Genomic DNA, 22,189 nt, shown 5'->3' with positions numbered 1-22,189 from the left:
TGTTTTTGGACTGTGGAGGGGAAACCGGAGTACCCAGAGGAAACCCCACGACAACATGGGGAGAACATGCAAACTCCACACACATGGAGCCGTGGTGGAAACTGGACCCCCTGTGAGGCAACAGTGCTAACTACTGTGAACCCAAAATATTCTGGTTCAGTTCTAGGGCCAGTCAGACTGTATTTCTCCAGTAAATTATAGCGCTCCACAAAAAAAATGCAAAAAACTACATATAACTCACACATCACTTTAGACCCCCCCTATTCAATTCAGGCCCTCGATTCCAAATCCAGGCCTTGTTTTCAGTTCTCCCAGGCAGTTAGTTTAATAATTACTGATTTCTGATTGGTCAGAGGCTTCACACCTTCTTCCCAGGTGAAGGAATGCTGGAAAATCAGCAGGACTCGGCCCTTGAGGACCGTGATTTGAATAATCCTGCTCTAGACCTTCTCTAGCATATTGTTTACATTTATAACTGGGCATTCATTGTATGCTCAGCCTAGTCTAAGGTGACCATATTTTGCTTTGCAAAAAAAGAGGACAACAGAGGGCAGGATGCAAAGCGAGGCGTCAAAACAACCAAATATGCACAGAGAGAGTTTTCCGACTGTAGAAAGCAGATGTCAAAATGAAATAAAGCTAAATTCAACACAAATACAACACTTTAGGCATTTTTAGGTCCCACAAAGGACAAGTCCGGGAAAAAGTAGACATATGGACACCGTAGAACAGGGGTGTCAAACTGCAGTCCTGGGGAGCCAGAGCCCTGTGTAGCTTAGTTCTTTCCTTGTTCCACAACAGTTCAGCAGCTGTGTGGTAATTAGCACAAGGAGATGCAAGGAGCTGAATCAGGTTTGTTAAATGAGGGGAAACCCAAAAATGCGTAGAGCTCCGGCCCCCCAGGACTGGAGTTTGACACCCCTGCCCTAGTATCCTCACTTCTGTCAACCTCTCGACTGCTCATAAGTTTATAATGTGCTATTTGCCTCACCTGTACATTGCTTTGGACAAAAGCGTCCGTTAAATGAAAGTAAATGTAGTTAATGATGCTTAACATTTTATGTATAAGAACACATAGCATTAATGTCCTTTATGTGTGCTTGTCCATTTATTCATTATTTATTGTTATGTGTGAATGGTTGCTGTGCTACTCCACATGCCTTTTTAATTACCACTTAGGGATCAATAAAGTGAATTGAATTGAATTGAACTGAACTGCATACACGGACTATGCTGCCACCCTGTGGTAAGTTAGAGGAACGTCACAGCTAAGCATTGTACCGCCGTGTAGCTGAAGTAATCATGTACCTCACTGTTTTCAGACACCGTTTTCTGTGAAAATTAGTCCAGTCTAATACAATTCTCCTTTCCATTACTCTATGCGTTTAGATAAAACGACTATGGACAGGGATTGCATTCTCTTTATTCTCTGAATTAAGAAAGATAAATGCACAAGACAAGAAGTTTTCGCGCTCCTACGAGAGAAAAACCAGTACCGATTCAACGAATCTGCTCAAATTCGCTTTAAAATACAGTTTTACACACAAAATGCAAGTCTTACATCTAATGCAAAGAGCACAACAAAATCCAATCCTCAGTGTACTTCCGCAAACTGAAGATAGGGGGCGGTGTAACACCGATGACATAATCAAATGAGCCCGAATATTTTACTTTCGTTAGGGGTCCTATTGTTTTTCCATTTATATGGTACATAAAGAGTCTCCAACTCCAGTCCTGGAGAGCCTCAGCCTTGCGCATTTTGGGTGGCCCCGCATTTAACACGCCCGATTCTACTTCTCTGCTAATTACCACACATTTCTTAAGCTGAATTAGGTGTGGCGGAACAGGGAATGACTCTCCAGGACTCTTGTACATTTTCTTTTTTAGACACCTTTTCCCGTAGCGACGTAACCGAGCGGGGTTGTTCCACAATGCAGGTACTGGCCCCAGTATTCGGAAGTCAGCTTGCGGTACGTTTATGAAACTGTATTGGAGAATACAAAAACGTGTAAACTGAATACTTTGAAGCTGCATTTCCTATGCATATGCATATGTTTTTTTCAAACGTTAAGTGTTTTTTTATTTGTGTCTGACCAAACACGTTCCCTCCTGCACACGTCCGTGAACAGACGGAACAGTATAACCACTTGGAATTAAAAAGCGTCAGATGCAAAACCAGTTGACCAGTTGCAGAAGACCTGTCTGAATCAGATAACTCACCTCGCCATTACTCCCCAGCGCGACCGCCGGAGTGACGGACGCTTTGAGCGGATGCTGTAACGGTAATACAACATGTTCGCGAACGGTGAACAGTAGTAATTACATTTTAAGAACATATTTTAATGAGTTGTTTAGTTGGCATGCAGGTTATTTACCGCTAAGTATGGCATGTGAAAAATGCATAAACTGACTTTATGATCATTTTATTTGTTAGACCTAAGCTGGCTACTTAAAGGAAGGACAACGTAAGAATGTGAAATTGCTGGTTATAAAATAAAATAGCATGCAGACATGTAGGCCTATTTATATTATACTGGGGTTTTGTATCGGCTCAGGATTTATGTAAAGGAACATACTGTCATTTGTTTTTCAAATATTCAACGTTATTGTATTGTATTTATATTACTGTATTATTATTAATAATAATAATAATAATAATAAATCCCTGAAAAAAATTGATTACTCTGGTTTTTGATGAACCGTTAATCAGAGCTTGTGCTTTGTGACAATTAAAGTGCATTTTCAGTTCACAGTTTCATTTATATATGCTTGAAGTGTAGTACTATTATTAACTAGGTTATAGGTATAGATATCAGTTTCTGAAAGTATTCAAAAAGTATTCAGAATAAGTTACACATTTTGAGTATTCAATCAGAAAACAAATATGAATACATTAGACTGTGGGCATATATTCAATATGCAGTAACTAAATTCTTTTAGAATATTCTGTCCAATGCTGCAACTGAGAGTGCATTGCAAGTATTTCTAATGGATCTAAAACAAAAAATGAAAGATTCTTTATTTGGCTTTTGTTTATAGGAAATTTTACTAAAACTGTCCAATCAGTAAGGGCATATGTTTGGTTTCAACTGTAGTAGCCCCCTAAACTTACATGGTACTCCCACAGAATTTTTAAGGACATTCCAAAGCCAGATTTATGCATTTGGCAGTCAGTAACGTGTAACAGAAATGGACCGTACAAAGGCACTCACAAAACGTCAATACAGGAATATGACTAGAAACTGCAGAGGTATGTAGGCCTGTTTATGAAATAAATATGAAATAAAGAAATGGCTGAAACAGAAAACATGACTGAAAGACCTATATATGTTGAAAATAGATAATAGAAATTACTAAAATAGGCATTAATGTAGCTCAGTGTCGGCGCCAGAACAAAACTGAAGATTTTACGGCAGGGGGAATCCGATCTCGTGTGGCACGATGCTGTATTATACGGGACGGGTGGCTTCTCTTTCCCGTAGCAACGTCACCGAGTGGGGTTGCCGTTAAAAGGGGCACAGTGGCTGGCGGGAGGAAGGCATGGCCCTCGAATGCCGCCCCATGACGCCGACCCTGATGTGACTGAGTGAAGTATAACGTGCCGTATCACCTTGCCCAGCATAGTGCACTATGCGTTTATGAAATTGAAATATTGTAATTTTTGTTGAGTTTTCAAACTGCAGAGGACTAGTAGCAGTCCTAATGTTATACCTGGCAGTCTGGTTGAGTCGAGTCGGGCAGGATTGGGCGACGTCGGGAGGTATGAGTGACTTTGCTCTGTTATGCCAGTGGACTAAGGGGCATTTTGGGTATGACGGTGTTCTATTATAAAAAAAAATAAAAGATACATATGTAAGTGGAGTGTAGTTCGATTGTTATTAACATTTGAGGAATTTGTTGTTTAACTGTTAAATCGACTAATAAAACTATCACTTCTCCGACAAACGCCGGCTGAGTTCTTCGTTGCAGGATGTAATTCAGGGTATTTCCACAGAGTGAAACTAAACTCGCTTTGGCCCTGGAGCTGCACTGATAAGCGAGGAGAGCTTCCTGTACTGCGCTGCCCTGCTAGGCAGATGAAGCAGGTCTCGCCACTCTGTAGGGATCTTGTGGTCTTATCTCTCGTACTGTGCTGTTACCGTAGAATGACCAACCTATAGGCCCACTTAAAATAAAAAAAATGAAGTGCAAATTCAATTCAATTTATTTTTATATAACGCCTTTCACAACGGAGTCGCCCCAAAGTGCTTTGCATGGATGTATTGTGATACATAAAACATCATAAGAGAGAAATACAGAAAATTAATTGTTGCAGAAGTCCTGTGCTCCATGAATCTATTCAGAAAGAGTAAAGAATGTTGCACAAAATTATACCTGAGATCACAGAAAAGGATTTAATATGAAATGCATCCTCTTTCACTCCATTACACCCGCATGCATGCAACAGCAGCACAGCTGCTGAGCCAATATTTAGTTATAAATACATATATATATATTATTAATAAAGAAGTCTGATGTGACTGGTTTAGAGGTAATGGTGGCCTAATGGTTAGGGAAGTACCCTTGAGGTACCCTGAGTAAAGTACTGCCCCCAAACGCTGATCCCCAGATGCTGAACTAGTTACCCGCTGCTATGTCACATATGGAATAAATGCAGGGGATGCGTTTTGTTGTTGTGCATTATGTGCCATGGTGTGTCCACAATGACAGCTAATCCCTTTCACTTCACTTCATAAGCAGTTGTAAACTCAAATCACAGTATGATATGGTGGGACCTGTTTCCAAGTGTATAAGTTTGGGTTCAGCATTGGTAGGGACTAAATCAGCCCCAACCCCCCCCCCCCCCCCGAGACCCATATGGTGCTCCCGCAATACTGGTAGGAATGTCTGCCTGGCAGAGGTGGAAAGTTAGGATCCAGAAAGTACAAATCCGGACCGAGATTTTGTTTCTACCAACCAGCTGAGCCTAAAAAGTTACGGTCACAGAGTACAAAATTGGTTGGTTGAAACAAAATCTTGGTCCGGATTTGTACAGTACTTTCTGGATCCGAACTTTTCACCTCTGCTGCCTAGTAATGCACTCCACGCCATTTGAGAATCACAGCTATGATATATTGGAGTACAACTGCAAAATAAAGAAAAATAATAGATAAATGCCAATGGGCACATCTTTCATGCAATATCTGTTTGTTGATCTCTTTTGTTGCAAATGTTTTGCTAAGTTTTCATAGAAATATTGAGTCTGCTGGTTATTATATTCTTAACAGGATGTCCTGTATATAAAAAAAATATGTAAAAACAGTTAGGCCTTTCGCTTAGCAGAGCTGTGAAATAAGTTTCATATCTGTTTTTTTGTTCTTGTCTGAGCCACATAGGACTTCCTATATATATTTCTCACAGTTTTCATCTCTATTGACATCTATAATCTCTGTTATTGATGTGATCTATAAATTCCATGTCCTCATTTGTTTTCACAAATGTATGGAAGAACCTGAATTTGTACACTTGGTCTGTCAGTGGTCATAATAACATAATTAGCTTAAGCCAAATGAATAAAACCTCAACGCATTTAACCATTTCGTTTAATTTCGAACATTCCGGCCACTGTAGATCTTAATAATAGTTTCGTTTCATCAAGAAAATCTGCGCAATAATTTTACCATTTCCAAACATGGTAGGTCGAACTAAATGGTTATGTGCTGACCTCTCTCAAAGATACACAAAATCCCTCACACGTTTAGGTTAAATTGTATTTTAATCAACCTCCTCATCATGCTAACGTGCATGACAATGATATAAATGAACAGCACAAACGCTACCATGATTTGCTGCTCATTGAGCACAGCGCCACACATCTAAAAAGGATGCTGTTCTGATGTCGTTAAAGCTGCCTGAAATATAACGAATATAATGCGAGAAAATGTTACGGTCAATGTTGAGGAGGGACTGAACTAAAGCTTGCAGCTTGGGACTTTTAATCTTTATCAAAAATGTTTATTTGTCTGGTATTTTGCTTTCCACTGCAGCTATCTTCTGTCACCTCCCACAGCGGTGTGGAATATATTTTCATAGCGGTTTCAGGTGAAACTCACTTGTCAGTTTAGTGACGAGTTTAGTTGTGTCCTTCAGTGCAGCGGAATTATAAAAAAAAACGTTTTGTGCTATGAATGCATTGTAACAGAGTGTTGGAAGTTACTGTAATATATGGGCTGTCTAGGATGCTCTCGTTGATATTTAAACAGATTTTCATCTTAATTAGTCCACTTATCATTAAAACAAAATTCAGTATTCAACTTCTTCACAACAGTAAAAAAAAATAACAACGGATGAGGAAACGCCAGTGAGATATTTGTCAGCCCTCTTCGATCAGAGACTCATTTGGGCAGCGTGGAGGAGTACTTTCGGGCTTCGAATTATTTCCAGGCTGAATGAGTACAGACTCGGTTCCATTACTTTTTCTTTTGGTTTTTCAGTTTCATTTAAGATGTCGGCTCTCCATCGACCCGCCTTGAACTTTTCGGGGAAGCTCCGCAGGCGGCGCCTTCTTGCAGATGCGGGCGTCGATCTGTATCCAGGTCGTCGTGTAGTGCAAAAGCAGCACGGAGCTGAAGATGCCCCACGGAGCCGAAGGGCTTCCTTTTCCGCTGGGGGCGGTTTGCGTTTCTCGGTGGCTGCCGAGAGCGGCGGCTAGTGTCTGCAGAGCTCGGCGGAGGAGTTGTAGATAGAGTTGACACGTTGCACGTAACTTGCATACGGTTCCAATTCCTCCACTTCCTGCACACTCTTCAGAGACATCACAGTCATCATCACATAGCTATAATTTCATCCTTCGTGGTTTTTTTTTTTTTTTGCTTTCTTAATAACTGAGCTTAATTTAAAAAAAGTAATAAATTCATATAATTGCTAGTGTTTCCAAAGCTTTTAATCCCTTACCGTTAATAGTAAATCAATAGAAATCAATGAACATTTAAATCCACCATTTGAAAAACAAACATTATTTAAAGCATTTAAATTCTGTAAAATCAAAGAAACAGCCCAATCTCCTATACATAATGACACAGTTCTCTCATTTGCTGTGATTAATCAGTGGAAATGACCCCACCTGCACAGGAATGGGGACACAACCGTTTTAGACAGCACTGTGGATGCTTACGGCCCCCGCTTACCTGCACAACTTTAGGGGGTGTCGGGGATGGACTGCTTGTCTCACAGCAGTTCCTGAGGAACACAGTGGATTAGTTCAAAGGTATATCATAAAAATCAAAGGAGCACATCAATTTCCCAATAAGAACAATGACATTTTAAACCCATGTGATGTTGTACAGCTCTAGCATCCTAACCCAGCAGATGAAAGGAACTCTTACCTGATTTTGCTTTGAAATTTCCATGTCAAATAAAAGCCAGCAAGGATAACGATGCACACTGAGACCAGAGAAAGTCCAATCCATTGAGCTACATGCCCTAGAAGAACAAGATTGTGTTTTAAAGAATGGTATATTCCTTTATCAGACCTTTGTTACACGTCACTGTTTTTTATTTCAGAGGCTCAACCATTCAGATCTCTGGCTGCTAGCTGCTGCTCAGTTCCCATAACCTGAGTCACTTTCTGGCTTCTGAGTCGTCATTTGGCCAAAATGATCTTCTCCTGCTGATTCAGTTTTCTGTCGCCCACTCACCTGCTTTGGGGTCTGAAAATCGCATCTCCTTGTTCTCCCCCGGCCAGCTGGGGTGTGTGATGATGCAGCTCAGATTCTCTCTGGAGACACGGTCAGGCAGGACCAAGCGGCTCTCCACAGTGTAGGTGCCGTTTGGGTTGCTGGAGGAGATCTGGTTCACTGTGGAATTCCACGAGGTTCTCCAGGAGATGAAGGCCGCCGGGTTTCCCCCCACAGCTGAGCACACAGCCACTGTCCCGTTGCGGAGCTTATCCAGCCTGCTGAAGATCTGCGGAGGCACTGAGGCAAAACCGAGTACAAGGTTCAAGAACCAAGATGGTTCTTCTGTGTTAAAGTATCCATAGAAGGTACCTTCAGCACCCGCATCCCCTTCTATGCCATTTCTATCTCACCTCTTGCAGATACCGTAATCTCTGCATTATAGGTTCCTCCCCAGTAAGCCGTCTCACAGAGATAAACTCCTTGGTTTCCTAGAGTGATTTGAGGAATGTGCAGGTAGGATTCTCCGCTGGTTCCGTTCCTCAGCTCCATCCCATTCTCACATGTGTCATAGTGACTCCCGTTAATGTGAAAAGCCACGCAGCAGTGCTTCCCCTTCACTTTGACTTTCCAGATGTTGTAGATCATCTCTCGCCATGTTTTATTGCTGCATGTTATATTAGCACCTTTGTTCAGGTCGAAAACATTGTACCTCTTTTCTGAAAATCAGTGGAAACATATGTGTGATACTGTAACCGCATACATTGGTTTTCCATAATAAATGTGAAAATTATGTCAATGTCAATGTAAGCCTTAGAAAGTATAGAGTTGCTTATCTAATACTGGATGCTGATCACATTTAGGTCACATTTCACTTTTCTTTGCACACCATTCTGTTACCACGGCTGAAGAAGCCTGAATTCATTAATGTTGTAGGTCAGTGCCTCCCAATCCAGTCCTCAGAGATCCACAATCGGTCCATGTTTTTCTTCCCTCCATGCTCCCCACCAGACAACCCACATTTTTGCTCCCTCCCAGCTCCCTACCAAGAGGGAGCAAAAACGTGGACTGTCTGTGGGTCCCTGAGGACCAGACTGGGAAACACTGCTGTAGGTCATGCTGCCTGTTGCCATGCATTAGCTAATTGTAGATATTTATGTAAGTGGCAATGAGGTCAAACCTTGCATTGTAGTGATGGTACTGTTATTGACTGTCTGGCACGTTTCCACAGAGTTTCCTGGTGGGGAAAATAGAGACTCTGTAATGGGGACATCAACCGCAGTACAAGCAATGCCGTTTGTGTCAGTGTGAGTGAGTCATAGTATGAGCCGTATCTGATTCTGGCACCTGCATCTATCAGTACCCACCAGCACCCAGTATAAGATCACTGGTTACCTGGAATTATATGGCATGAGGCAGGGGTTCACCCTGGACAAAATGCCAGTGTATAGCAAGGCCATAACTTATAGGCAAATCGATAAATGTGTACTACTTCCATTTAAAGCTCATCTCATGCTGTTATGAGCAGACAGCTCGCTGTGGGAGCTCCTCAGAATGCTTTAAAAATCCACTGTACACCGCTGCTGTTGCCTCAGTCTTGACACTCAAAGTGTACATTTTAGGTCCATGTTTTAAGAGGATAGCTCACGCCGGGCACCTTGATCTAAGGCAGTCAACCAATTTCATCTTTTTCTTTCACCGGGAGCGCAATCCTTTCGTACTAGATTGCACTACGCCTATTAATTGCCCGTAATACTGGCTTTCTCAATATACAGATATGATACCAAGCATTAATTCAAATACAATCTATCAAATGACTTAAAGGATGACAAGGAGAATGACAATATCAATGCACAACCGAAATGATGGCGTTTTTAAAGAAGAGAACTGTACACACCGTTGACCGTCTTCCAGACGACGGCAAAGACGATCAGGTAGAACGTGCTAAAGAACCTGAGAGCAGCCATCCTTGCGGACCTGTCGGGAGGGATCACTCGCGGACAGATTTTTTCAGCCTCTGTGCTTCTCGTTCCTCACCGATCTAGACAAAAAGGCTTTGCCTTGGAGCGAAAGAGTTGTGGTAGACTTACCAGAATCTGTGCCGCCCCTTCGCTGTCAATCACATGACACCCACACAACTGAATCTGAGATCTGAAAACCCTGAAGGAGGAGATGTCTTGTCATTTGAAGTCTTTTATGTGTGAAAAGCAGTATTTTTAACAGCACAAGCATTTGAAGTATTGAAGTTTTTATATTGTTCACTCTAAGTGATGATGTATCACAACACACCCATGTAAAGCGCCTTGGGGCGACTGTTATGAAAGGCGCTATATAAAAGTAAATTGAATTGAAAGGAAAATGGTGCTTTATCACATATATAATATAATTGAAAATATATTTATAGTGTCACAGATCAAATCTATAATTTGCTGTACAGACGCTCCCTGGGTTACAATGGTCCATGTTACAATACTTTGACTTGACGGTGGGTAAATGTTTTTCACTTTCAGTACATTATTCAATAAATTACATGAGATATTCAACCATTTTTTATAAAGCAGGCTTTGTGTTAATGATTTTGCCCAACTGTAGGCTAATGTAAGTGTTCTAAGCATGTTTAAGGTAGGCTATATGCTAGGCTATGATGTTTGTTAGGTTAGGGGTACTGTATTAAAATGCATTTTCTTTTTATGATATTTACGACTTTAGATAGGTTTATTGGGACGTGACCCCATCGTAACCTGGGGAGAGGCTGTACTTCTGAGTAATACTTCTGAGAGTGTTTAAAAGCATTGAATTAAAAGACTCCCTTCAATCTTCGTGATGTCAGTCAGCGAATGCCAGGGGTATTTCTGCGGCATGTTAAGTTTTCAGAATGGTAAAAACTGCTGACGGAAGAGCTGAAGGAATATTTTGATACCTAAAATCATTTAAAATGAGAAAATCTTACTGGAGTACACACATCTTAGTCACTTCCTGAGAAAGATATGATCTCAAAGAAAGGTATACAATAACAGAAAGCGTTTCTTGAAAGCCATGCTATGTGAACTTTGAACGTAGATTTCAATAAAATTCATTTTAATACAATGAAATGCAATCATGTTACATTTAGCTAGCAGATACTTTTGGCCAAAGCAACAATTAAGTTAGACAAGATGCTCAGGGCCTAAAAAAACAAATCTAGACAGACATGGATATCTCTAGTTGATTGTATATTTTCTTAATGTTTTTTTTTCCATAGGTTAAAAATGTTATTTTTCGCTTGTACTACCAGCACAAAAAAACAGAAAAAGATGTAGAAAACACCAGAATGCTGCAGAATCCCTCAATGCTTTATTTCGAGACCCAGACATTCAGTAAAGACCAGTGGTGTAGTCTGCATTTTTGTAGTGGGTATACTGTGCTTAGGAAAAAAAAAGTACACTGGTTCATGCAATGCAGTCAAGAATTTTATTTTATTTTTTGCATATTAAACCATTTTACACCATTACAAACAAGAGATGAAAATGAAGTGATCAAACTTTATTTTTTCTATTATTTTAATGACTCCTATGAGCTACAAAAATTATACTGTCAAATGTCTGCCAAGCATAACTTACTTTACTCAACTTTTATACTCTCTAACTTCAAAATACTATGTACAAATAATCAAATTTAGTTTTATATAAATTATATCATTCATTAAATATACACAAAACATCACAGATTTTCTTCATAAACTAAATTTCATATGCACATTTTTTTTTCTTCTAACATCTGCTTTACCTAGCTTTCTTTCCCTCCATCCTAACCAAGGATGTCTGTTTTGGAACTCTCTAGCCTGACTCTCACTCCACACGGCTGGCCAGGAGCTCCCATCTAAAAAAATAAACAATGGTTTTACAATACAGTCTATGGGCTCTCCAGGACCAGGATTCCCTACCCCTGAGCTAGGCTGTGTGATGACATGCTTGAGCTAGCTTTAACAACTTTGTAAACTAGCCACTTAAAAAAAAAGCCACTTGTACTTACCAGGGGCAGGAGTAACGCTGACGTCAGTCTCATTATGTTTGTGTTGAGCCGTCAAGCTGGTGGTGGTGGGTTCTTCTAAGGCTGTCTCTGTTGCTACAGCTGGAGGAGCCGGTTTATAAAAACAATCAAAAAGTGTCGCTTGTTTTCTCTTCATCTTCATCGGCTAGTTTCTGCGACGCTTCTCCGTGCTCTCTTCCTGAGTGAATTTCATATGTTCCCGCCCACACCGTTCCAGCCAATTATAAATGAGCCGCTGAATACCAGACCAATCGCAGAGCAGTGCGCTGTAGTGTAAGCTCATTGGCTCAGTCTTGGCAACAGGAGGAGAGGTGACGCAGCAGCAGAGAGCAGCGGAGAGAAGCAAAGGGGAGTTTCGCTTGTCCATGAATGCGAATGTAATGAACACACGCATGGATTGCCACGTAACATCGGCCACTTTTTAGTGGTTATACGGAAATTCTTAAGCCTTTCTAGTGGGCATACGGCGTATACCAGCGTATCACGTAGACTACACCACTGGTAAAGACGTAAGTGTCACTTTCAGCGTTTGGTAAAGCTGCCCCATCGTTGGCAGCTGCTCAGTGCACCTGTGCTTGGCTGGAGGAACCAGACGAATGACATGAAAGCTTCTGAAATGTGCATGTTCTACCACCCAGGACACGTCACAACAAAAATGATCAGGCAGATTCATCACGTTTTATTAAGCAGAGGGATAGTAAAAGGTACAATGACAGGGATCCTGTTTGAATAGATGAATGACAGAAAAGACACAGGAAAGAGATTCAGACACTCATGAAAAAAGGAGAATATTAGGACAGCTTCTAACATGCAGGAATCAGGACAGACAAACAAATCTGAACACTTGTTTTTTTCTTTAGTGGAGCGCTCTGGGAGGGATTTAAGCATATTACTCTGGGAGGGGTTGCAGGGCTTTGCTCTGGGCGGGGCTTTGGGGTGAGGCTCTGTGCTGGGTCACAGCATGGAAGCCCATCGGCGAGGCAGATGCCGCAGATCAGTTGCAGAGATCCGCCGAGCAGCAGAAGGCACTGACATTGGGAATGGACGTCATCAGATGGCAGTCTGACGCCTTCATGCATCTCCTGAAGTAATTGACACCTGGAGACAGAGGAAGAAATATGTAATTAATATTTACGCTCCTGGGAAAACAATGGGGCCAATACAAAAGTGGCTGAACAGAGTTCAGATTTGAACCCTATAGAGAATATTTGGTCTCACATTAAACACAAACTAACCAGGAAATGTTTTTCAACCTTTAATTATTTGCTGTTCAGAACCTTGAAAGCTTAATGCTTGCAATTTTGGGTTTGTCCCATTTTTAGTCCAGAGTGCATGTCTGCCAGGCATTAGAGTGATGCTGAGATGACTGTGTTATAAGAAATGCAAAAAACGCAAAATATCTCCTAAGAACAGCAGAGGTCGCTCTGTGTAGGAATGAGGAGACTTACGCATAGGGGGTAGGAACATGACTCTGGCACAAACATCATTGGGAGATGAGCAGGTCTCCACTGTGTTCCTACAGCCTTTGTTGATACATCTGTTACACCGCAGTGCCTCTCCTGGAGAAAGAGCTGGAGGTCAACATGTTCTTCCTCACATATTCACCCAGGGTTGTTAAATGCTCATGACGGATTCATCACACGATTAACTCATTCAACTGATTCACCTGAACTCTGTTTCTGTCTCAGGATGCTGGTGAATTTAACTTGAATTGCAACAGTAAGACATTCAGCTTCATAGCAAGGTCAAAGAGTGAAGCTTCACATGATGGAAACGGGAAAAAGCTGAACAATTCTGTGACGAACGGAGGGATGCAGCAGGAGGGACGACGTATAAGAGGCAACCTCACCACAGCTCACAGCCAGCAGGACCACGGCGGTCAGCACTATGGCCTTCATCCTTCCGGCAGCTTCTAAGTCCAGAGAGGAATCAACGAGCTGGAAAGCAACATGAAACGGCACCATGCAAAAGCGTTACCGAGATGAAAAAGAGATGCAGGTAGGATAGACAGAATAAAATAGATGTACTGAAGAAGATCAGAGGGAGCTGGAATAAAATAAAATGCTAATAACTAAAGATCTGAAATGTAGTCACAGAAATACCGAAACAGGGTTTACAGGCCCAACTGGATATGGTCTACCTTCAAATGCTGCTGTCGTATTCCAGTTGTGTCTCGTTTGAAGTTTGAGGTCATTCCACCAATACTGCCCACTTCATCTGTTTAAATACCTGTATAGTGGAACTGTTGGGCGGTACTGTTGGGAAAGCGGAGTTTGTGTTAGGCAATGCCAGTGGCATAAAACGTACAGCTTTAGTACTTGTGAAACGAACAGGTGACCGCTAAAGGCACGCACACACACACACACACACACACGCACACACACACACACGCACACACACATTGGCATGGAGAACACTACACCACTGTATTCAGGACATCTCACAGAAAAAATATGATGTGCTTTGCTGGAGGGTTACTGAGTTGTATTACGTGGCTCTAGGAGTGTGACAGAGGGTAACAGTTTACACGAGGGGACACAAATAATGCGGTATTATGCTATTACTTATGTGTTAATTAACCACAAACTAAGCGTTAGTTACAAACCGATGTCATGTTTGTTCATCATTAATGAATTGTCACACATCCTGTATCTCAAGCAAGTACTGCATTTGTTACTATATCTGTTAATTATGTAAGTCTTTGTGAACGACTGAAGGAATGACTGAGGAGCTATTGAAGGAACAAGCTACGAATAACACAATTGAAATACTGTGATATTTGTTCATTAATGAATCATGACACATCTTTCATCTTAAGTAGCAACTATATTTGTTCATGATTTCTACTTCAGTAGTAACTGAGTTACTAATAAGTATTTGTGTCCCCTCAAGTAAAGTGTTACCCGACAATGTGCAGAGCTTCATTCATTGAACTGATCACAGCCATAGTGATTCAGAGGCAGAGATAAACATCAGCAGATCAGGCCCCGGGACTGAGAGAGCAAATTCCATTTAGGCCTGCAGGACAGTTTGCAAACATACACTTGTTGGATTTTTAACTTTAGATCAGCCTGCAAATTCACCAATGTTCGGGCTAAGTATGATAAACACAGAATTTGCTAAAAACGTGATTATGCTGAGAAAAGTGTCATTTGTGACGCAAAACAGAAGGAGTCTGGGACCCTCTTTAAAGAGACTGTGGACAACAGCACAGGAAACAGCTTAAGAAAGTGTTATAAATAAAAGCAGAATATTAGAACAACTCCATATACCTCAGAATCGGGACAAACTAAGCAAATTTACTCCGATATAAAGTATGATCTGTTTCTTTTTTATTTTGTGGAGCTCTGTGGGCGTGTTGCAACATGATAACAAACTGTCTGGCAGGAATTTGGGCCTGCAGGACAGTTTTCACTAGTGTACTTGCTGGATTTTTAGCTTTAGTTTATCTTGTAAGTTCACTAATTTTCAAGCTAAGCATGATAAACCCAGAGTTCAGGGTCTTCCCTTCATTTTCCTGCTCATGCTCCCCTTCTTCCTACAACAGATATGCTTCCCCGTAAAATTCACCATTCCTAAAATCATGCTGTTTGAGGACAGAAAAAACCTTGGCGTGCCGTGTTCGCTGACAAGTTACTCTGGCACCTTTTGCAAAACAGCTGAAAGAGGCAAATCTGAGTATTCTGCTGGTCTATGGAAAGATGGCAGTACCATAATGTATCAAACTTATTGTAAATTTCCATTTTACTGAGTAGTTGACACTTTTTGCACAACGACTGAAGAGGGTGTGGCAGTAAAGGGTACAGTTAACTTTTAGAAGGAGTTTGGGATCCTGTTTGGATAAATGGATGACAGAAAAAAACCCAGGAAAGAGATTCAGACGCTCTTATGAACAAAGGAGAATATTAGGACATGCAAGGATCAGGACAGACAAACAAATCTGAACACTTGGTTTTTTATTAGAATAAAGTAAAACTGGGAGGGATTGAAGCAAATTACTCCAGGAGGGGTTGCAGGGCTTTGCTCTGGGCGGGGCTTTGGGGTGAGGCTCTGGGAGGGGCTTTGGGGTGAGACTCTGTGCTGGGTCACAGCATGGAAGCCCATCGGCGAGGCAGATGCCGGGGATCAGTTGCAGAGATCCGCCGAGCAGCAGAAGGCACTGACATTGGGAATGGACGTCATCAGATGGCAGTCTGACGCCTTCATGCATCTCTTGAAGTAATTGACAGCTGGAGACAGAGGAAGAAATATGTAATTAATATTTACGCTCCTGGGAAAACAATGGGGCCAATACAAAAGTGGCTGAACAGAGTTCAGATTTGAACCCTATAGAGAATATTTGGTCTCACATTAAACACAAACTAACCAGGAAACGTTTTTCAACCTTTAATTATTTGCTGTTGAGACCCTTAAAAGCTTAATGCTTGCAATTTTGTGTTCGGCCCATTTTTAGCCCAGAGTGCATGTCTGCCAGGCATTAGAGTGATGCTGAGATGACTGTGTTATAGGAAATGCAAAAAACGCAAAATCTCTCCTAAGAACAGCAGAAGTCGCTCTGTGTAGGAATGAGGAGACTTACGCATAGGGGGTAGGAACATGACTCTGGCACAAACATCATTGGGAGATGAGCAGGTCTCCACTGTGTTGGTACAGCCTTTGTTGATACATCTGTTACACCGCAGTGCCTCTCCTGGAGAAAGAGATGGAGGTCAACATGTTCTTCCTCACATATTCACCCAGGGTTGTTAAATGTTCATGACGGATTCATCACACGATTAACTCATTCAACTGATTCACCTGTTTCTGTCTCAGGATGCTGGTGAATTTAACTTGAATTGCAACAGTAAGACATTCAGCTTCATAGCAAGGTCAAAGAGTGAAGCTTCACATGATGGAAACGGGAAAAAGCTGAACAATTCTGTGACAAACAGAGGGATGCAGCAGGAGGGACGACGTATAAGAGGCAACCTCACCACAGCTCACAGCCAACAGGACCACGGCGGTCAGCACTATGGCCTTCATCCTTCCAACAGCTTCTAAGTCCAGAGAGGAATCAACGAGCTGGAAAGCAACATGAAACGGCACCATGCAAAAGCGTTACCGAGATGAAAAAGAGACGCAGATAGGATAGACAGAATAAAAAAGATGTACTGAAGAAGATCAGAGGGAGCTGGAATAAAATAAAACGTTAATAACAATTAAAGCTGTCAAATGTAGTCATAGTTACACCTAAATAGGGTTTACCGATGGACAGAAATAAGGCCTAATTGGATACAATGTACCTTTAAATGCTGTTGCAGTATCCCAGCTGTATCTTGTTTGAATGTAATGTTGTTTCACCAACTCTGCCTTCTTTAAATACCTACATTGTGGGACTGTTGGGCGGTACTACTGGGAAAGCAGAGCGTGCGTTACACAATACCGGTAGTATAACAGGTATACCTTTTGAAATTCCGAACTTTTGAAATTATCAGGTGACTGCTGAAGGCACACAATTTGGTAAGGAGAACACTACACTACTGTACTCAGGACATTGCAAAGAATACAAAACCATGTGTTTTGCTGGAACGTCTTAGTTATATTGTGTGACACTTTAACTGTGACAGAGGGCACAGAGCTTTGAAATGACCACAGCCAAAGTAACACAGAGGCAGAGAAAAACAAATTAACAGCATATGCAGCATTTTACTGAGAGAGCAAATTCCATTCGGGCCTGCAAGATAGCTTGCAATCATGCACTTGTTGGTTTTTTAGACTTTAGCTCAACCTATAAGTTCAAGATAAGCATGATAAACACCTGATCATTTCTTTGTCCTTCCAGTCATTCCCCAACCTCTAAGATTCATCATCCATTAAAAAAACACACATTGTTCATGGATAGAAAGCAGCATGGCATCACTGTGTTCATTCGCCTAATTTGACAAGTCACTTTGGCACATTTTGCAAAAACGGCCGACAAAAGTCAATCACCAGATGCAACCTGCTGGTATGAGAAGATATGAAAAACAGTGAATAAAAATGTTTTTAGAAATAACTATTAAATTCAGTTTTATTTGAAAATGGATATCATTAAAAATGGAAAGATGGGCAGGGCCACACCTGTTGATGGAGCCCTGCTCTGAGCAGCCTCCGCAGGTTCTCTGTTATTCTGTCCAGCTGTCCAGTGGTGAAGTCGGGGTGAACGCTGCAAACTCCCCTTGAAGCTGTGCACACAGCTGGGCAGCCTCTGGGGAGTCTTGCACTGTTGAATCCTCCGTCACCTTCCAGAAAAGACCCTGGAGGGTGAAGAACGTCCCAGCCAGGGTTGTAGCGGCAGCAAAACTAGCTTTGAGCAATCGCTCCGGCGAAGCTGCGGTGGTGACGTCATTCGCAAACACCACCGGATTCAGAATCGGGAGGGGTTCCTCCTGACATGTAGCAGGGCAGGCCGCGGAGATAGAGACGGCCCCAATGAAGATCTCTGGTATCTTCTCATGTCCTTTGTGTCTCCAATTCTTTTTCCCAGAGCCTGGGGCACCTTTGGCAAATCCGGCTGACGATCACACATCAAGCCACAGTCTGTGGCTACCTGCCTCAGGTTTGCTTCAGTCGCCCCGCCTCTCAGCCGCCGCAGGTTGTAGCTCACCTCTTCCATGAGGTGAGAGTCTTTGGACGGGGACATCTACCCAAACATGTCCCTCGTCTGGAAGGTGAGGGCTCGCAGCCCGGGGTCATTCTTCACCTCGGGCTGATCGAGCCAGTATAGAGCCTCATTAGTTAGATCAAGGTATCGCTCCTCAAGCCGAGTAGGCGTCTTCTCGGGGAGTTCCGTCATTCTGTCAGGATCGGTCAGATGAGCAGGGAGTGGAGAATCAGGGTCAGGACATGGAGATTCAGGAAACGGGATTTATTATGGTGAAATTAGCTGGCAAGAATTTTTACCGCTGCAACCTCGCCCTAAATTTTACCACAACTCTCACCAAATTTTGCCCGCCCACCCCAGTCGGCAATATATAAATACGGTATTACTGTAATACCAGCCAAGAATTGGTTAACACCCCTACCCCGCCAGGGTCCCTCATCTGCCTCCCTGAAGTCAGTATCCCTGTCTGCAGTAGGGTTCAGTGTCACTCTGGAGATCCCCACATTCAGGTCATGAAGATCTTCCTTAAATACATCCTTTCCATGAGTGTATTGCCATTAAAGAAGTTTATTGCCTCTAGTCCTGTTAGATGACCTAGAGGTCATAGCACAAGAACAGGAAAGAGGAATCCAGAAGATGCAATGTTCAAGGTGCTGTTTGTTTTTCAAGCATTTTGCTGCAGGGAAAATCCAGGATGTATAAAACAAAGAGTCATGTATAAACAGCGCATGCTCAGCTTGATTCATTAGACTGGGAATTTCCCTGGTGTGGCAACTATGTTATTAGGCCAAGCTTAAGGAAATTGGCACCAATATCACCTGCAAACTGTGACCTTGTGGACAATGGGTACAGCGCTGGTGAAACAACAGTCTGTGTTCATGCTAGATAAACATCCACTTCAGCTGATTCTGAATATGACAAAAGATGGCCTTGAAAACAGGGGAAGGACGTGGCAGGCAAAACCAGCACAAAAGTACATCAAACAAATGTACGGGAATGTTTGTGAGATCGTAGTGCTTTTCCGTCAAAGTGACGTCATCGCCTTCCCAGAAGCCACTGCAGGCTACATGAACGTTGCTCTGAGCTACAGGCACTAGCAGTCCTGTGACTCCTCCCCTTACAGGAGCATCCCTCACATGCTACACAACAATCGTCGCTTTTCCTGTAGCTACTGCAGCTGCTTTCAAGAAGTAGCACGGCACTGAGCCGAGAGCCCACACTAACTTTCCGTTCTTTCCGTCTTATTTGTGTAGATTTCTGCTACACATCTGTCTGTCAATGGAACAAATGAATAAATCAACCTGTTTATACCACAGATGTGTCAACTTGCTTAGAACATACCGATCACAAACGATCACTTTTGTCACACAAATGAAAATAAATGAATCTTACAACATTTTTTGTGCCGAATTCAAATACACAATCAGGATTTCCCTATCTTTCAAGGATTTTAAGTAACACACAATCAAACCATATGCTACACATATATTTAGAATATATGTGCATAGTGGGTGTAACTCGTCTAAAAGTTAGAAGCGAATGATTTTCTGCTGTACTTGGCCTCATGAACATCCCATGTAAGGGTTCAGCCAGCATACTGGGACTCCACTCTCATCAGAGAGAGAGCAGGACCCTGTCTCAACATTTTGAAATGTGTTACAGCTTGTAAACACTGCCAAAACAAACTTACAGTACTTCGTGCCCTTTTGTAAAGTCTTAAAAATGTTCACAAATAGAAATTGAATCATTTTTCCTAAATTAAACTTTGATATATCCATATATTCTCCATAAGGAATTATATACTATCAATACAGCCTAAAACAGCATCACAATAAAACTATGGGCGATAGCAAATTTCTGAGTGAATTTCTGAAATCAGAATAAAAAAGTACATGAAAAACACCCTGTGGTTGTTCTGTGACAAGCTCTTTGCTAACCAGTGTAACCAGAAAGGTCTATGCCAGAAAACCATGCTGCATAATCTAGGGTGAGGCCAGTAGAGTTGAGTGTTTCATTTTTGCAGGTTCATATACAAAAATAATTAAAGTGAATAAAAGGGGAACAGACTCACTGTTAGCCCTCAGGTTACACAACACGCTTTTTCCACACATGCCACCAAATAGCTGGGAAAAGGACGGTTCTGTGGAGGGCGGTTACCGGAACAGAGTCCAGGTTATGTAACTGCCTTATTCTAACACGGCACAGGGGCAGCCAGAGGCTGTTCACAATACTAGAGCTGAATGGGTTTGACAATGGAGTGTGATTACAATTACTATCTGCCCTATTGGCTCTCCACCATGGACAGGGAAAAAAATACCTGCCAATATTTACCCATGCATCTCTATGTGTTCAGTTTCATTTATTTGCATTTATGTATAGCGCTTTTCACAACACAGTTACCCCAAGACACTTGACCAGTGTGTAGCAATGACCAACGAGCTACCCCTGTGATGGCCTCCTTTTCTGCCGGTAAGAAATCACTCACGCAACAGCACAATAGCCTGATACCACTAACAGAATCTGCTTCTGCAACACTGGCCAGAGTTAGATTAAATAAGCCAGGATGTTTTATTCTGACACCAAATAGAGATACTAAAAAATTTAATCATTGCCTATACCAGTTTCATGGGTATTGAATCATTGCCTATACCAGTTTCATGGGTATTAAATCATTGCCTATACCAGTTTCATGGGTATTGAATCATTGCCTATACCAGTTTCATGGGTATTGAATCATTGCCTATACCAGTTTCATGGGTATTGAATCATTGCCTATACCAGTTTCATGGGTATTGGGATTCCCCCTGACATGGGCATAACTTTGGGTTGAGCACATCGGCGCGACATTGGCCCCAAAACGCTGGCCCATTGTGGGCAAATATATATTTTGCCCAAATTTAGGCTACCTGGAACTGGGCCAGTGTGGGTGTGGTGTGGACAAAATATTGGTCCCGAATGGGCAGCCACAACGGCCCATTCGAGATTTGCACATCAGCATGAGATTGGCCCAAAAACATTGGTCCCATGTGGGTAAACATGCAGCTGGCCCAAATTTAATCATGAAGTGCTTATACAGTAGGTCAATATATTTCATTATTTTTTTGTTTTTAGCAGTTTCAAGGATTTGTTAAAATATTTGATAATTTTACATAATACATAAATGCAACACAAGATTTCCCTTAAATCTTTTATTTTCAAACACAATACTTTAAAGGAACCACCAGAAAATAAAGACAATTGCAAAATAAGCATGAATAAAATGCATCCATAACATATGCTGTGGGCACATAGCCAAACAATGTCTAAACTCTTATTTCACTGAAAAACGAATATACTGATATTAATAACAAACAAAATAATCAAAACTGGAATTACAAATCTTTTGCAACCTGTTCACTTCTGTCCAAAGCACGGATGAGCCTTTGCCGTCTTCCTCCAGATCGGTCTCTGGCGTTGCGAAGCCAGAGTGTAGCTGCATTTTCAACTGCAGCATCCTGAGTGCCTGGCTCTGGCTTTGCTCTCTTTACTGCATCTACAAAACACGCATGGAGTAAAGTTCATGTCAAGAAGTCAAACGCGCATGTGAAATTGCTTTATTTCACAACCACTTGAAGCAATTTAAAAAAAAACTACTGCTTTATGCAAAAATACAAGGTTAATCAATAAACTAAAAGAAAAATAAAGAGGCAGTAAATATGCAAGATCACCAACTGAGAAAGAAATTTGAAGTTCAAAAGCTACAAATTAAAATATTCTGGCCAGTGTAAATTAAGAAGCTGAGGCTCTAAAATCCAGAGTAAATCTTACCACAAACAACTTTACAGAGTTTTAGGCTTCGGAAGCTTCGTTTTTCTCCATGGCCCATCCAGTTTAGCTGTGTAGC

The 22,189-nt window shown here is 41.8% G+C and overlaps 1 protein-coding gene across 1 annotated transcript; it reads right to left on the bottom strand.

Moving 5' to 3' along the window:
* Positions 1-5,040: 5,040 nt before the first annotated feature.
* Positions 5,041-12,206, bottom strand: LOC111849739 (cell surface glycoprotein CD200 receptor 1-A-like). The gene is made up of 8 exons (XM_072698265.1): positions 11,667-12,206; positions 9,553-9,815; positions 8,836-8,892; positions 8,069-8,374; positions 7,677-7,955; positions 7,365-7,461; positions 7,167-7,218; positions 5,041-6,783 (listed from the first exon to the last, which is right to left on the bottom strand). Exons 2-8 carry the CDS (start codon positions 9,620-9,622, stop codon positions 6,688-6,690), a joined length of 957 nt encoding a protein of 318 aa, XP_072554366.1. The 5' UTR covers positions 9,623-9,815; positions 11,667-12,206; the 3' UTR covers positions 5,041-6,687.
* Between the last annotated feature and the right edge of the window lie 9,983 nt (positions 12,207-22,189).

The sequence above is a fragment of the Paramormyrops kingsleyae genome, chromosome 1, assembly GCF_048594095.1.
Source record: "Paramormyrops kingsleyae isolate MSU_618 chromosome 1, PKINGS_0.4, whole genome shotgun sequence".
Taxonomy (NCBI): domain Eukaryota; kingdom Metazoa; phylum Chordata; class Actinopteri; order Osteoglossiformes; family Mormyridae; genus Paramormyrops; species Paramormyrops kingsleyae.
This window is presented reverse-complemented; position numbering and strand designations above follow the sequence as displayed.

What these genes read in the sequence shown, in the direction of transcription:
- LOC111849739 (XM_072698265.1), bottom strand. Translation starts at nt 9,622, where the DNA reads ATGGCTGCTCTCAGGTTCTTTAGCACGTTCTACCTGATCGTCTTTGCC. An exon ending in GATTACGGTATCTGCAAGAG is followed by an intron (nt 7,956 to 8,068) that starts GTGAGATAGAAA and finishes GTTTTGCCTCAG; the next exon opens with TGCCTCCGCAGATCTTCAGC. An exon ending in CACCCCCTAAAGTTGTGCAG is followed by an intron (nt 6,784 to 7,166) that starts GTAAGCGGGGGC and finishes ATGTCTCTGAAG; the next exon opens with AGTGTGCAGGAAGTGGAGGA.